The sequence below is a fragment of the Canis aureus genome, chromosome 25, assembly GCF_053574225.1.
Source record: "Canis aureus isolate CA01 chromosome 25, VMU_Caureus_v.1.0, whole genome shotgun sequence".
Lineage (NCBI taxonomy): Eukaryota > Metazoa > Chordata > Mammalia > Carnivora > Canidae > Canis > Canis aureus.
This window is the reverse complement of record NC_135635.1, coordinates 20,419,232-20,435,863: the sequence shown is the minus strand read 5'-3', so window position 1 is coordinate 20,435,863 and position 16,632 is coordinate 20,419,232. Positions and strand designations below refer to the sequence as shown.

Below are 16,632 nucleotides of genomic sequence, written 5' to 3'. Positions count from 1 at the left end.
CTTGCTGTGTGACCGTTCTATGTTCAGCTCACAGCTCCACCACCTCCTTCTCCCACGCTCTCTCTGGGTTCGCTTCTTATCTGCAAAATAGGGATTAAACCTACCTGATTGCGACGGTTTGCTGCAGTAGTATCAGCATGTGCTTTTGGGTATGTTGTACTGGCACTAAAAATAAATAGCCATTATTCTTACTATTTTTTCTGAATTTTATGATTAGAGATTTTTCCTCTTTGACTCTGTCTCTGATACTTTATAGGAGTTTCTGGGTAATTAAAAAAAAATATGACTAGCTAGTTTCTTTAAGTATGGTGAAAACTAATACATATTTTCCTACTTGCCTCACCCTAAACTGAAATCAGAGGAAAGATGAAAGGAAACATTTGTCCGTGTGTTCTTGGCAAGTCCCTCCCCAGGGTGAGTCAGTGAAGACACTCTTGGTTGTTAGAACTGCTTTACTTGGTTAGTTCAAGAAGAGGCCAGTGGAGCTGAGAGTCATGGGGAACCTGGGTGATTTCGCACATAGGAAAATCATAATTTTGTTTGAGAAGAATTAGCAAACAAATGTCCTTTTTTACTGGGGTAATTGGGAGGGCTTTGGTGGGAAGGCTCTGTGAGTGATTTACTACCCACCACCATACCCTGTATAGGGGATGCATCCTAACTGGTTCTAGTTGGCAATATCTTTTCATCTGTTAGTGATTCTGAACTAGCTATTGGGGCATATGGTGTAGATTTAGCTTGATTTTTGCCCTCGGTGAGATTATGATCAAACAAGTGAATAATCTAATGTTCTGAAAAGAAAACTTTTAGAGTGACTTGAACAAAGAGGACATTTTACCCAGCTTTCTGAAATTCTAGTTCTGACTTTTCTATTAATTAGCTATTGCACTTCTGCTATATCATCTACTTTGGGCCTCAGTTTCTTCATCTGTAAAATCAGGAAGCTAATTTTTAGATTGGCATTTTGAGGCAGAGCGGGATTTTGTGAATTTTCTGAATGTAATACCTACTTTTGGATGTGTTTGTATTTTTCTAAATGCTAGATTCTTTTACACATCCCAAGCCAGAAGTTCCTGTGACCTTTTGATACTTAAGAAAGTGGGTGAAGGAGTGATTTCAAGATTTGACCTAAATTTACAAAATAGTTAACCTCCACAGTAGATTAAAAAAAAAGAAAGAAAGAAAGAAAGAAAGAAAGACACGTTAAATTACCAGAGTGTTGTGACTAATTTAAGGCTATAGGAATGTATCTAGATTTTTTTTTCCCACACCAACATTTGCTTTAATGTACTCTAATACACCCCTTAAAGGGTGTGTATATTTATATATAAGCTACATAAATATATTTAAATATATGACATAGCTGGATTATGAAAGCTGTATTTTGCTTTCACTCCTATCTCTGAATTCTCACTTCCCACATGACACAGTTGAGAGTGACCCACCCCTTAAAATTGGATTTGTTTTGTTGTTCCAGACATCAAAGCAAACATTAATTTAAGAACATTTAATAATTGTCATAGAAATGACATTGAATTAATAAGAATAAATAGCAAATAGTGTTAGTACTTACTTATTATTTTTACCTTCAGATCTCTGTTGTCTTACACCAGGGGTATCTAATGAAGCTGATGCAGGAGGACATACAGGGAAGAATTAAACTAAAAACTTTGGGAGGTTTGTACTTCCAGTCATTTAGGTGTTCTGGCAACTGGCAAACAGAAGAAATATCATTTGCCTCAGAATACAGGTGACACCCTTGTTTCTCCATTGTGTTCATGGTTCTTGAGAACTGGGATGTTGGTGGCCAAAGCTGTCTGGTTATACCACTTTGGAGGCTGAGGAGCATGAGGTGGGGCCTCTCATCTGGCTTTGTTGCTGCCTTCTCTTCTCCAGACTGAGGAAGGCCATGGGACTGTGCAGGTCATTAGTCAGGCCTACTTACATAATCATTCCAGCTTGTCATGTAGTGGTTTCTGAGCAGGCATTTTGTAGCCACTGAGATAATAGTGTCCTGAAAATCAGCCCCCATAGCACCATTCCTTTGGGTCCTCTTTGTCCATACCCTGGTAATCTTTTTCACCCTAATTGTCATATGGGGGTTGAAGTTTTCTATCTCACAACTGCCTTTTGTGGGCCAAACATTCTTTATTCTAGGTAATTCCTACTATAAATTCTCAAACTGCTGCTGGGGGGTTGGCAATCTTATTTGGAATCGTGTCACATAGGTGTTTTGTCTTGTGCTTTATTGGTTCATTATAACTTGAGGCAATACATAAATGAATTTCTTTCCATTATGAATCTTACAAAAGATTTTTATTTCCACTTTTTTCCCCTCCAGTAATCTCTCCCTCTTCTACCAAATATCTGGGATCTCACAATCAAAGGAAGATGTGGTTGGGCTTTTAGAAGTATGCCTTTAAGCAGATGCGTCCTTTGTGTGTGAGGGCGTGGATGGAGTTCAAGGGCTGCTTGAAGCTATTTGCATGACTGGGCCTAAGCCACAGCAGTCTTTTTATTTTCAGTTGCTTTGTTTTTCCCCCACCCCTTAGGAAATTGGCAGTCAGTGACTGCTGATTTTTTTTCTTCTCCTTGATACAGATATGCAAGGGTACAACTGTAGACAGAGAAAAAGGAAATGTTTACACATTCAGCAAATAATCAAAATATGTGGAGGATGTGTGTGCACACATGTACTTGCTCTATAACTGGATAGGTGGTATGTTTTTTTTTAAATGCTATATATTTATGTATTTAATTTAGAAGCACTTAGCACTTCTGATGGTACTTAGGTGTATAGTCTCAGCAGTCTTTTTCTTTTTTTTAAAAGATTTTATTTATTCATGAGAGAGAGAGAGAGAGACAGGCAGAGGGAGAAGCAGGCTCCATGAAGGGAGGCCGACATGGGACTCGATCCCTGGTCTCCAGGATCAAGCCCTGGGCTGAAGGCGGCACCAAACCGCTGAGACACTTGGGCTGCCCTTCTCAGCAGTTTTTTAAAAAAGGAAGAGGGTTCAAGGGAATTTTGACTCTCATGTAATGGATCTATGGCTTAATATTATGGCATTTTTTAAAAGCATGGTTCTAGCACCAGAATTTCAATCAGCCAAAGCTCTTTATGGTTTAAGGAGCAAGGAATTAGGAAAAGGGATTTCAATAGTTCTTAAATCTATTATTTAGCAGTAGTTCAAGGCTTTGTGTATCATAATCAGAGAAATAAATTGGTGTCCCCAGGGTGTGTTCCTGAATAGCAAGATGCTTGCCTCTCCTTGAGAAGTCAAAGCTCCGAGCTTATTCAATCAAGAGGAGAACTTAAATTAGGGCTGCAGTAATTTACAGCCATTGTAGCAGGACCCATTGAGTTGTTAGGTAAAAAATAATAGTCTCTTGAGAAATTTTGGTAGCTTTCAGAACTCAAAATAGCCTCAATCACTTCCCATGACTGTTACCTTGAATTGAGGTATAATCCCTTGCCAATGACTGACTCCTCAGTACTATACATTAATTATATTTGTCTTCTGTGTTTTAGTTTGTATTTCAAAACACAAATTGTCACTGTACTATCAGCATTTCCTATTTTTAAGTTTGTTTTTACTTTATTCCTTATCTTTGTGTTAATAGTAATGTGCTTAGTTTTAGATACTTAGGTTATTTGATACTGTGATATTAAGAGATTTTAAAAGAAAAGGTCATCAGCTGTCTTTCTGGGCTATTCTGGGCATTTTGTACTATATTTATTTTGGGTCCAGCTTTTCCTGCCCTTGATTTCTGATTAGCTGTTCCTCCTTTTTGACTTGGCCTCTCATCTTGCTTGGAAGCTTTTCAATAGGTCTAAACTTGGATGACTGTTTTGTTTGACAAGTAAACACAATGTCAGCATCGGGAGAGAGGGAGATGTAGGATGGAACTCTCCATTAATATTTCTGGTTCTAAAGCATGGAATTCTTGGAGCAGGGATGCCAGCTTCCAATACACCATGGTCCGGAAGTTGTTTCCTGCTTGACAGGATTAGCTTTTACAAAGGGAAACATGAATCCTGGGGCATTCATAGAAGTTTTGGATGACTTATGGGATTTATATTGTCTTACAGTTTGTAAATTTTTAGAAATTAAAGAATGGATTATTTGCTTAGAGAAGGGGGCTTTTTGGTTCTTCATAGTCTAAACTGGTCCAAAAAAAAAAATAAAATAAAAATAAACTGGTCCAAGTGAGGTCAGGCACATAACACCCCTTTCTGAAGCCTTTGCACTGAGGGCCTCCTATGTTATTGGGATAGTGGAAAAAAAATAAAAACCAACAAGCATCAAGCAGGAAATAAATGGCCTTCAAGGAGTAGCCAACCTGCAAACCTAAGACTTCTCCCAGCAGAAAATAGTGACACCCCAAACACTTGTTTACATCGACCCACTGCACATCTTGGCCTGTTGACCCCTTCTTTGTCCTCCTCTTGTTAACCCAGCCAGCAGAGCGGCAGAAGCTTCTTTATGAGTCTGTGTCTGAGTGATTCCAGAGGTACAAAAATACCCACTAATTCTACTGGAGTGTTATAGGATTCAAAAAGTGATTTCCGTTTCCTCACTTCGTGGCCTTCCTAAATCCTCAGAAAGTGAAGCTGAAAAAAAAAATCAGTGTGTTATGTGTGGTTGGTTCTTTGCACTCCTTACCTTATATAATACAGTTGATTCTTGTTATTTGTGGTAGCTACATTCTATAAAGTCTCCACAAATACTGAATCAGTGAATACTGAACCATTGGCCCTAGGGAATATTTAGGTTCCTGTGAGCCTCTGTCACAACATTTTCTCAACTGATTGATACATAGCCTTGTTTCTGTTTTAAGGCACCTTATTTAATATTGTTGATTCATTAGCATTGAATTCACATTCAACGGGGGCTATAACACATGCCTGAACAGAGCTTATCTAACATGTCCTTTTTTTCTCTGCAAGGCACATCACAGCATTCTTGCAGTTAGGAACACTAAACAGCACTTCAGCCCTATAAACACTTGTTTGTAGTATGAATGCCGATCTGAAACAAGAAGGTAGAGCATTGCCTTGTTCCACCTCAGCTGGGACCATGCTCACGGGCAACTCAAATTTTTTGCTGCTCTGTGTATGTCCATAAATGTCCATTGAAAACACCTCTAGTTCAGATGTCCATCGACAGATAAGTGAATAAAGAAGATGTGGTGTGTACACACACACATACACACACACACAATGGAATATTACTCAGCTATCAGAAAATGAAATCTTGCCATTTGCAATGAAGTGGATAGAACTAGAGGGTATTATGCTAAGCAAAATAAGTCAATTAGAGAAAGACAATTCTCATGATCTCACTCATATGTGGAATTTAAGAAACAAAATAGGGGAGCATAGGGGAAGGAGGGAAAAATAAGACAAAACTAGAGAGGAAGACAACCATAAGAGACTCTTAACCATAGGAAACAAACTGAGGGTTGCTGGAGGGGAAAGGGTCAGGGGATGGGGTAACTGGGTGATAGACATTAAGAGGGCGTGTGATGTAATGAGCACTGGGTGTTATATAAGACTAATGAATTACTGAACTCTACTTCTGAAACTAATAATACATTATATGTCAATTGAATTTAAATCTCAAAAAAGTTCAAAAGCCCACTGTTAGTATTGATTTTGGGGTTAAAAATGAACTTCAGTGAGTGGGCACATGCACAAATATCTGTTGCATAACATAAGCAAAGTAATCCCAATTATTGTGGCAGGAATCCTTTTCATTCCAGCTCTGTAGATCATGTTCCAAACCAGTCATTTAAGGTAAAATTGAGTTACAAGTTGCTATTGTGACCATTATCCAGAACACATTTTTAAACAGCCTCCTAGAAGATAAAGACCATTAAAGACAACTTGTCTAATTAGTAATTCCTGTTGAACAAATGACAATACCTCTGCCAGGCTTTGAGCACTCAGAGAGAAGGAATGATGTCTCGTGTGTCCCCATGTCCTTGGCATACAAAGTAATAATGGCCAGCACATAGAGGAACCCCAGTTGAGTGAGTACTAAAGTGAATGAATGCAAGAAGGAGCAAGGAGAAATCTGCTTGGTAATGGCTGACAGTCTACTTCAGGGCACCTGAGGAGTCTGCTGCATCTTGTCAGCTTAGATAATTTCCCATCTCCTGCATTTATTTATAAATTAGCTCATATAAATGCTTACAAATTGTCAGAGAAAGTAGTGTCTAGGAGTTGGTATAGCACAGAGGGTACTGCAGCTGGCCTGAGAGTGGAACAGCAGTACACCAACCATACTGAGAAAACTACTTAAGAAAAAAAAAAAAAAAGAAAACTACTTAAGGGGTGAAAATGCTTTTTATTCCTTCTTCCATCTCACCACAGAGCCTGGCTGGCCATTTCTTTTTTCTTTTTTACTCCTATTCCTGCTACCAGTTTCTTTCCTCTTCAGTCCCACTGCTACACTGCTGTTATTAGAAACCTTTCTAGAACATGGATCTAATCATTTCACTAGCTTGCTTCAAAACTCTGTTCTTCCCATAAGATACAATTCAAAACTCCTTCGTGATCTGGCTTCCATTCCTGCACTTCAGACTTCCGTCTCTTACCACCCTGTGTTCAAGCTAAACAGGACTTTACACGGTTTCCCCACACATGCCTTTTAGGACTTTCAGCTTTTGCCTGGGCTGTTCCCTTCTGCTAGTGTTGTCTGCTCCTTCTTCCAGATCTTCCCCTGTGCTGTATCTGGCAGGATATCTACCCCCCCCACCACCTCCCCCACCAGTGTGAGCTCTTCAAGGGAAAGGTCTCTCTAATCATCTTGGTGCACAGCCTCTAGCATTTTATGTTTAGTATATGTTTTTGAATGAGTGACTGAATCTAAACATGATGTGGAGGATTTGGAAATACGAAGACTTAAAAAAAAATCTTTTAAGGTATAAAAAAAAAAAAAGGAGGATAGAATATCAGTTTCTACTCAAATAGAAAGATGGAACCATTCTTTTGTTGTCTAGCTTTGTCTGTTGTACAAAACTGAGCTTTTCCACTCAGGAAACATCTACGCTATGGCACACTCCCTGACCCCCAATATAAATATCCAGGGACTAGACTTAATTAAAGTAGAAACTAGTTAAGTTTTATATGAGAGGAAATGACATGCAGTTTTCAGATATTATCAGTTTCAGTTATTTCCTGCAGATTAACCATTCACTTCACTAATATTTATCATGGAGCTTCTATGTCCAAGAAACTGGACCAGGGGCTATGGTGCATGAAAAGATATGATAAGCAGAACACAGGGGCTTTTGTCTCGGGAGAGAAGGACTTGGCTGCACATTTCTGTAAAACAGGGTAAAACGTACACTTACTACAGGTAGTGCTATGGTAGCACAGAGGGAGGTGAGATTATTTCTAGCCTGCTCACTTCTAGGGAAGAACTTGAATTTAACATGAACCTTGAAAGGGTGCATTTAGGAGTAGGTAGGTGGCAGGGTAGACTCACATGGTTAGGGCAGTTGTTAAGAGGGGACAATATAAGCAAAGGTACTGAGGCAGAAAGTAGAGGGAATGAGTAGTGCAAGGAGCACGAGGGGCGAGTGCAGGAGCTTGGTAAAATAAGACTGGAAAAGTACATCAGGATCTGATTTTAGAGAGATGTAATGACAGTTTGCTTGGATTTAATTCTATAGGCATAAGGAGCTGTGGCAGATTTTTAACAGAAAGATTTTAAAAAGGAAATATGTGACAGCAACTAGCAGCTTAAATTTGTAAGCACATATTGTGTGCCAGGCACTTTTTCTAAATCCTCACCATGACACTTTGAGGTTAGTACTACTAGGATCATCTTTTATAGATAAAATGGAAAGCCCAGAGAGGTTAGCTTCCCAGGATCCATAGCAAATAAGAGTAGACCTGGGATTTGAGAACTTCAGGTTTTGAACCTGGGATTGAAGAGTAGGATTCAAGGAGTCTCTGAACTTTGTGAATTATTTGCAAAGTGTTAATTTAATATATGTGAATGTGTACATTTGTTTAAGAAAAGAACTGTAGCTTTAATCCTATGAGAGGAACACAACAAAAAATGTTAATAAAGACTCTAGAAGCGCTCCATTTTGCTCTCACAACTTCCCTAGTATGTTCAGTGCATTATATGGTGACTGTATGCTTATGCTGCTTCTTAGGTTGGAAAAAGCAAAATGCTCTCACACTGCTCAAAATAAAAGGAAATGTTGCAGTCTGCAAGAATTAGTACTGTAAAGTGGCAGGCTGTTCCTTGATTTGTGAAAAAAACAAAATGTCCAAGGTTTTTTGGAAGGTAAACATGAGCTCTCCAGGCCTTGGAACCTGCGATAACTTGAAAGATAAAGAGAGCCTAGCTCTCCACTGGGCAAAAATTATTCTTTTAAATTTCAACAAATGCTATTAAATAAACTCCTGAAATCTGAAATGTTTTTGAAAAGTGCCTAGATGCTAGTCTGCTTTCAACTGGATCAACTTTTACAGTTGGGACTTGTGGGATGAATATTAATAGCCATAATCTTATATACAATGAAATGATCTAAGATACAGTCCACATTCAGATTTGTCCAACTATTAAAAGATGTCTTTTATCATAGTTTTGAGAATTTGATCAAGGATTCAGTGAAGAATTATGAATAGCAATTGGTTGTCACGTCTCTTTGATCTCCTTTGTGAATTGTCTCCCTGACTTTTTTGTTTTCTCTTATTTTGTATTTCATGATGCTAACATGTTTGAAAAGTCTAAGACGGGTTGTCTAGAAGACTTCCTTATATTCCAAATTCATCTGACTGTTGGATTCCTCACAATTAGATTCATTGTAAACATGGGTAAACACACAGTGCTAGCAACAATGCATTGCTTCTCTTCAGAAGGTACATGATGTGAGTTAGGCTAAATTGAATCACTTGGTTTAGCTGGTGTTCACCAGTTCTCTCCATTGTAAAGTTACCTAAATCCCCCCAATAACTAATAGTCTGCTGAGTAGTTCTTGGAGACCATGGGCATGTCTTGTTGCCCAACAGCCATTCACCCAATGCTTTTAGCATCCATTATTTTTTAAAGTTGTTTTAATTTCACATGTACAATTTAGTGATTCAGCACTTCCATATAACATCTGGTGCTCATCATAAATGTTAGCATTCTTTGTTGATTCTTTTTTTTTTTTTCTCTCTTTTTTTTTTTTTTTCTTTGTTGATTCTTATGTGAATCTGTTACTATGGTGGTGGTTGTGATAGGGTACTAACTGAAGTTTTGGTCACTTGACTGGAGAAAAATTCTTTTCATCCCCATACCTGTTTGGGGGAAAATCTAGGTCCCAAAGACAGAGGGCAGTGGAGGTGATGAAAGGGAAACATAAAAACAACTCTCCACGCCTGGATTAATGATGGACATATCCAGTGTTTTCCTTTGCAAGAGGATACATGGGGAAGTTCTATGAGGAGGGGGAAATCTCTTTAGTTTTGTGGATTTGCACTTAAAATAATAAATCTCTATTGATGCAGATGAGGATAAATGAAGTTAAATTGCCATTCGGATTTCCTTCCAGACCAAGAGAATTCAGTAATCATGAGATGAATTTTCATTAAACAGCCACAGTCTGAGTAGGTATTTGATGTTTGCCCTTCTATTTGAAAATGCCTCAGAAGTATTTCTTTGGGAAGCATATTAGATTGAAATCCAAAGGGCATCAAAACCATGGAATTCCTTTGAAAGGTGGAATAGTAAACAAATTGTTTAGTAGGGGGATTTCTTGATCTAGGTTTATAATCCTTTTGGGAATTTATTCTAAGGCTTTTGTACCCACCCGACTCATGACTGGCTCACTCAGTGATTTGGTGTTATCTGATGAGGATCTCATTTCACTTTTGAAAGCAGGGTGTTGTTCTCTTTGTTGGGGTATGAGGGGGTATAGCAGGAAAAGCTTGACCTCAGGCAATGCAATATAAAGCCTACTCATCTGTCTTGAAATTAGAGAGTATACTGTATGCAGTAGAACTTCTTCCACTTGGAACTCATCATGAAAATACTTAATTTTGAAGCAGTTAGTTTATCTCTCCTGACAAAACAAAACCGTTCTTAACTAGCGGGGTAAAAACCCTACCAGGCAATCCTATGAATTCATTTATAATTTGTTTCATTTTTCCTGCCATTGTTTGATAAGAGGATTTTGGACACTGTTTTTGTGACCAGGTAGGCCTTGACTTCTGCAACCTCTGGAGCCATGAACTTTCACATTATGTTCTTTAAGTCTGGAGAAAATTATTTTGCCCTTGTTTTGCTGGTGTGGTGCACACTTTTTTCTCATTGGGATTCTGCTGAGTAAAAAATTGGCATGGGGTGATCTATAAAATTTACATTAGTCTATCTGATTCTATGTGTGGATGAGCTGAATACTCTACATTTGCTTGGTAAGTTTTCACTATATTCTGGCTCATTCTAAAGTTATCAATTCTAGAGTATGAATATTTAAGATAATACTTCACTACTTCACATAGCTGAGCTTTATGGGTTTCAAGGTTGAGCAGTTCACCTGAAGGAAGTGTTTTAGTTTTGGGTATTGAGTTAATGGGATCCCAGAATATATTGGTTAATTAGATTAGCATGTCTGGCAGGTGCAGTCATTCTCTGCTTAAGGTCACAGCAAAGATAGGATCTTTCAGTGACCACTTCCATTTTGCTCTCGGTCCTTTTGATATAAAGTGGGCGTGCTTCAGCCCATGTATGTGACAAAAAGAGATCCTGGTCCTGGTTTGACCTGTACTAATAGCTTCATAGCATATTTGACACAATAATGAATGAGGAGATACTGAAATATTTCCTATTAAGCACTTTGACTTGCTTTCTGAGATAGCATGATAACCCCAAAGAATATTTAGAATTCTAATTCTTTACAAAGGATGTTTGTTGGAAGGGCTTGTAAAATACATTGTTTGAATTTCAGAGATAAACCTCATACCTGTCAAGCAGGTTTATATAACCCTGAAAAATAAGCACAAATATGTAAGAAATCCTGCTAATGAACAGGGCCTCTTATTCACCGTGGGCAGTCTATTGAAGTAGCTTGTTTCAGTTGAGTTTTTCTTAAATCTTGACTTAATTCCTAGAGCAAGAGTTAAAATAACAGAGCTCTGGTCCCTAGTGCCATGATGGTCAGAGATGTCATCTTTTAGGCATATCATACATCTAATCTAAAGCAACATTAAGGCTCTGTGTGTATTTGCTGAATTAACATTTCAAATTAGTCGCTGACTTCCTCTGATGGTAGGTTTCTCAGTCTGTGGGTCACCTCTCTGGACCTTCCATGGATTGCCATTTTCTTCCTGCCTTCCCCTTTCTACTCCCATGCCTGCTCTTAACCCTGCTCATCCAAACTCTCTTAACTTAAGGAATAACAACTCTAAGCAGTTGTATTTCACTTTTTAAAAAACTGTATAGGAAAAAGTTTCGAGAAAGAAGATAGTCAAATCATTTAAAAAATTATATAGAGACAGACTACTTTGTACCAGACACTGTTAGGATCCTGCATAAAAAGGAACTAAGAAGTTAGTCTGTAGGTAAAATAATTACATAAAGAGAGCTGAAAAATACAAGTCACAGGGTGAGGGTGGCAGGATGGGGACTAGGGGACAGCTTAAAGACATGATCAACTTAACCTTAAAGAATCATTCTTGGCCTCATAGTAACTTGAGAGTAACATCTTTAAGGACAAATTCTCCAGACAGTGGGAGAACTTGAAAAGACAGTGGGGGAGTTCTCCAGGAATGGAGAAGGTAATCCTTGTGTTTTGTGTGTTGGACCTTACAAGAAGCACCAATGTCCCATTGGGGAATGTGGTGAGTGTAGATTAAAAGAAGGCATGGAAAGGGTGAGGAGGGTTTATAAATGCTTCTAAATGTGGTGGATATGCTGCAACTGGGGAAGGAGGTGCCTAGGTTGGGTATGGAAGGAACAGACTGAAATTCATGAACAGATGCAGTAATGGGACTCGAAGTCTTGGTGAAGTCAGAGAACAAGAGGGGGCGGAGGAGGACATTTGAGGGAGCTAGTTAAGTGGGAAGATGTTCTCAGACAGTCAGATAAAGTGAGAGGTCTGCCTAGAAAGAAGCTCAGGATGTGACCCTGACCATATATCACTAACAAGGCCCTGGTGTTTGATTTCTTCCCCATGGTACTGTCATTCTGGAGCAATATCATCCCCACTGTCTTTCACACATAACCAGTCAGAACTGTACCATTTAATGCCACACCAATTTATCCAGCAGCTTATTAGTCTTCCACCTTAAGGAGCCACCTGCCTTCCACTTGGGTCATGGTCCCGGAGTCCTGGGATTGAGTTCCACATCAGGCTCTCTGCAGGGAGCCTGCTTCTTCCTCTGCTTATGTCTCTGCCTCTCTCTGTGTCTCTCATGAATAAATAAATAAAATCTTAAAAAAAAAAATAAATTCTTCCACCTTAAACCTAAACACATTTGTAACTCAAACAACCTCACCTATGAAACCTTGAAAAACCTACCTCCTTATGCTGAATTGTTTTGTAGTACTCAGTGTATACCTCATACAGACTGTGATCACCTATAACCTGTTCTACTTATATGTTTCTATGGCTTTATCTCTTAAAGAATAAGCCACCTGAGCCCAAGGATTGCATTTGTTTTTGTAAGTTAGAAAAGTACTTGTCACTTGGGAAGAGAGGGACAAGTAGACTCCCTGCTGAGCAGGGAGCCCGAGCTGGGGCTCCATCCCAGGACCCTGAGATCATGACCTGAACTGAAGGCAGATGTTCAAACCAGTTGAGCCACCCAGGAGCCCTGTACTTGGCACTTCTATGTGCTAAATATTTGTGGAAGGAAGGAAGGAAGGAAGGAAGGAAAGAAGGAAGGAGAAAAGGGAATTGAAATTGAGGAAAGGAAGGGGTTTGAGACAAAGAAGCTTATGCTTTAAGCACATGATGTCTGGAGGTCCTGTAGGTTAGTAGCGAAAGCAAAGAAGGAGGGCTTTTGGGTAAACCTGTGGGTGGATAAGGAGGATGGTAGTGGTTGTGGGGAGGTGAGTTGATGTTGGTAACAGGGAGAGGTCAGGGCAAAAGGGTGAGAGGGGAGTACAGTCTTCTTTAGAGAGGTTGAAATTTAGAGGAAAGTTTAATGCTACTTATAAAGGAATTTCAGAAGACTCAGTGGGGAATGGACTGGAAGAGGACTTGCTTGAGTCAAGATCTGCTGAAACCCATAACTGAGTAAATCTTGCTTCTGTGTGGGAAATTCTTCACTGAGAATTACTCTTAAGCTCTCACTCTTGGATGTCCCTTGGATGGAGTTTTCTGGGGAGATCCACCGGAGAATGAGTAGCAGCAACAACAAAATTATGTATCAAGTGCTTGCATTATCTCATTAGTTCTTGCAACATCCCCATGAAATTCATATTATTATCTTCCCCATCTTAGGAACAAGGAGGGTTAGACTTGGAATGGTTAAGTAGCATTCCCAATCCTCACATTTTTCCTGAGTGAGCCACTTATTCTTGCCAATGCAGCGCACACTAGAACCGGTCAGGTCCCCTGGGAACATGAGATCCGCTCTCTGAACTCCCAAAACACTGCCAACTGAAATCCGCTTCCTGAGTGACTCAATATCCTCTGCCACTTGTTTGAGCCCTAGAAGTTTTTCAACCAAAACCATACCACCGTCTTGGGAATCTGATGGGTTATACTGCTACTTCTGAAAACGGGCATTTCGGTTAATATTAAAATAGGTTAAAAGATATAAAATAGGGTAAAATACAGTCAAAAGGGCAGGAAGAGGAGAGAAGAAATGCCTTTGAATTAGGAAGGAGAATACTACTAAAAATTTGCAGAGAACATATTTTAATCTTCTAGACAACATACACAACTTTTAGCCTGAGTCAAGATAGTGGGCTGGAAGAGGAAGATATGAATAATAAGAGTGTGTGTTATATTTATTAGAAAATAACTTATGGTGATTATAGAATGGGGGCTATCAAAAAGTTAAAAAATCTGGTGATAGAGTTTGTCCTAAGTCGAGGGACTCTTGAGGTTGGATTCTCTTGCCTCTGTGAGAGAGTCTTTTCTTTTGTGCCAGCTGATGGGGGCTCTCAGTGGACTCCTCAGGGTGTTGTCTCCTGAGAAGTGAAGAGAGGACTTGCTGCCTTAGCCAGCGGAAGACACTTCTAAAATTCACACAGGAGAGGGCCTGTGTGCTGGAAGGAGTGTCCTCCTCCTCCTGCTGACCCAGTGAGACTGAGGCAGTCTCTATAGTGATCGTCCTTTGGCTGCCAGTTGTCTGGCTTATCATCTGCCAAGAAAAGGAAGGAGTTATATATGCATAACCTGGACAACCACAGAGCCAATATTTACCCACTTACATAATTCACATCCTTTTCTAAAAAAATAACCCAACTGTAAAGGCAAAATCATAATACTTAAACACCCACAGGGGTGGGGGGGCAGTCATAACGGTTAAATCTTTTCTTTTAAAGATTTTTTTTTTTTAATTTTTATTTATTTATGATAGTCACACAGAGAGAGAGAGAGAGGCAGAGACACAGGCAGAGTAAGAAGCAGGCTCCATGCACCGGGAGCCCGACGTGGGATTCGATCCCGGGTCTCCAGGATTGCGCCCTGGGCCAAAGGCAGGCGCCAAACCGCTGCGCCACCCAGGGATCCCATAACCTTCCTACCCTCTTTTCTCCTTCAGTGCTCCTCAATATTTTCCCTTCAGCTCTACCCTGACCCCCTTCCTTGCTGTTAGCCTTCTCCCTTGCTCTCCTGGCCCTGTCAGACATTGAGGAGGGCTAGCCTGGCTTCAGAGCATTTCAAACTGGCCCCCCAACCAGGTCTGTCCCCTTTTTGCCCATGAGACATCTCTGTGCTCACCTCAGAAAGTTCATATTCCTGAAGTCTTGGGGGAATCTGCGGAAACTGGATGATACCTTCATGTTGGCAGGCGTGAGGCAGGTCTTGACAAGTATCATGTTCTTGATGACTGACCTGAGCTATGCCTGGAGGGATGCTGCCGAACAACTGGAAATCTTCCTCCTGACCAGATTCAGGGAATGCAGAGTCATCATCCTCGTTGGTTTTCTGAGGTTCTAGAAATTTCTCAAGCTTTTGCACAAGACCATTTAGTTTGCCGAGAGTCAGTTGTGTGTCCTCTTCCAGGTACTTGTCTATCCACTGATTGCTCCTATTTCTATCCCAGTCAGCTGTGGAGTCTGAATTGTTAGAGCCCACATCAACATCCCAGGCCACTGTGATGCTGAGTTTGCAACACTGCTTTGGGTTGTCAGGAATTTGGTCTTGTCTCTTCAGGAGTCTGCCTGTACTTTCAGTCCTCCATGTTCCTTGGATAGGAGGAACAAGGATCGAAGGAGCCTTGGAAGATGTGTCTTCAAAGGAGATGGTGTTCTCGTGGGAGAAGGTGTTTTCACAGGGGAAGTAACCCACAGAGAGGCTCAGGTTTGACTCAAAGCTGTAGTCTGTGGCATCTGATCTGTTGCTGCTGGACGATGAGTGTGCCATGGAGTTCAGGACTCAGATCTCAGGTCTTCCTCACCTCAGGAATCTTCAAAAGAAAGGAAAAATAGGGATTGGGGAGAAGAGAGAAATCATGATACTTAAGCAATAACATTATTCATTCTCTTTTCCATTTGTAACTATGCCATTCTGGTAGAAGTTCATCCTATTTTTATTCTTTAATGAAGAGCAAGAAAGACCACCCCCTCCCTTGAAAAAAATGCCTTTCTTTGTATTATAACCTTTTCTACTAATCCTCTCCACCTGATACTGCTCATCAGGTGTCTTGCTGCAGTTGAAATAGCTTGAATTATTAAAAAAAAAAAATGACCATTGTATAAAATTTGAGAAATACAGAAAAGTATGAAGATGAAATTAAATATTTTTATGATCCTACTGTCCAGAGTGATAACCACTGAAAACATTTTGGTGAATTTTCTTTTTCTTTTATTTATATATATATATATACACACACACACACACACACACACACACACACATATACACCTATGTATTTGTATATATACACACATATACATATATGTGGATATCACATCAGCTGTTGAAGCTAACATATTTTATGGCATAACCTATAGTAAACATATATATGGCTATTTTTAGCTACTTATTGACCACCAGTAAGTGGTGGTTATTGTTTTTAATGAATCTTCAGTAAACCCCTTTGTCAATAAATCTTTGTGTCTCCCTTTATATATCTATGTGGTTTTAATGGATCAAAGATCACCAGTATATTAAACTGGAATTGATATCAAATTGCTTTCCAGAAAGGTTATGGCCATTTAGATGCCCATCCTCCCACCATCTGTTGGCAGTTTATAGCGTAGTTGTTTCTGTGATGCCCCAGTATGTATGTGGGGTAGAAGAATAACACACATACACACACACACACGCACACTCTGTCATGCCCTACTCCGTTCGCTGCCCACATGAAAAAGGCACTGCCAACTCCTGAGTCTTAAATGGGGGATGTTAAATCTTTCAGATCCTGATTAGCAGTGGCTAAAAGTCCAACTGCCAGAAGTCTGTGTTCTGGGACTGTTGGTTACTATGGCAACACAAGGACCCAAGTTA

The 16,632-nt window shown here is 39.7% G+C and overlaps 2 protein-coding genes across 9 annotated transcripts in view; one reads left to right on the top strand and one right to left on the bottom strand.

Moving 5' to 3' along the window:
* PPFIBP1 (PPFIB scaffold protein 1) overlaps nt 1-16,632 on the top strand; it is a 167,029-nt gene that overhangs the window by 58,165 nt on the left and 92,232 nt on the right. Inside the window, exon 1 of one of the 4 annotated variants that reach the window (XM_077870611.1) lies at nt 9,515-9,613. The exons of the other annotated variants lie outside the window; for them this stretch is intronic. The gene's annotated coding sequence lies outside the window, so the exon portion shown is untranslated. Of the gene's footprint in view, nt 1-9,514; nt 9,614-16,632 lie in introns of those variants that run through there. 4 annotated transcript variants of the gene reach the window in all.
* Nucleotides 13,856-16,608, bottom strand: C25H12orf71 (chromosome 25 C12orf71 homolog). 5 transcript variants are annotated; one of them, XM_077870635.1, is made up of 4 exons: nt 16,472-16,548; nt 15,783-15,844; nt 14,902-15,589; nt 13,856-14,320 (listed from the first exon to the last, which is right to left on the bottom strand). In XM_077870635.1, exons 3-4 carry the CDS (start codon nt 15,544-15,546, stop codon nt 14,006-14,008), a joined length of 960 nt encoding a protein of 319 aa, XP_077726761.1. In that variant the 5' UTR covers nt 15,547-15,589; nt 15,783-15,844; nt 16,472-16,548; the 3' UTR covers nt 13,856-14,005. The 5 variants fall into 5 exon arrangements, with proteins under 5 accessions (XP_077726761.1, XP_077726760.1, XP_077726758.1 ...); XM_077870634.1 differs by lacking the exon at nt 15,783-15,844 and having other exon boundaries at nt 16,488-16,608; XM_077870632.1 differs by lacking the exon at nt 15,783-15,844 and having other exon boundaries at nt 16,472-16,607.

What these genes read in the sequence shown, in the direction of transcription:
- C25H12orf71 (XM_077870634.1), bottom strand. Translation starts at nt 15,546, where the DNA reads ATGGCACACTCATCGTCCAGCAGCAACAGATCAGATGCCACAGACTAC. An exon ending in AGGAATATGAACTTTCTGAG is followed by an intron (nt 14,321 to 14,901) that starts GTGAGCACAGAG and finishes TTTTCTTGGCAG; the next exon opens with ATGATAAGCCAGACAACTGG.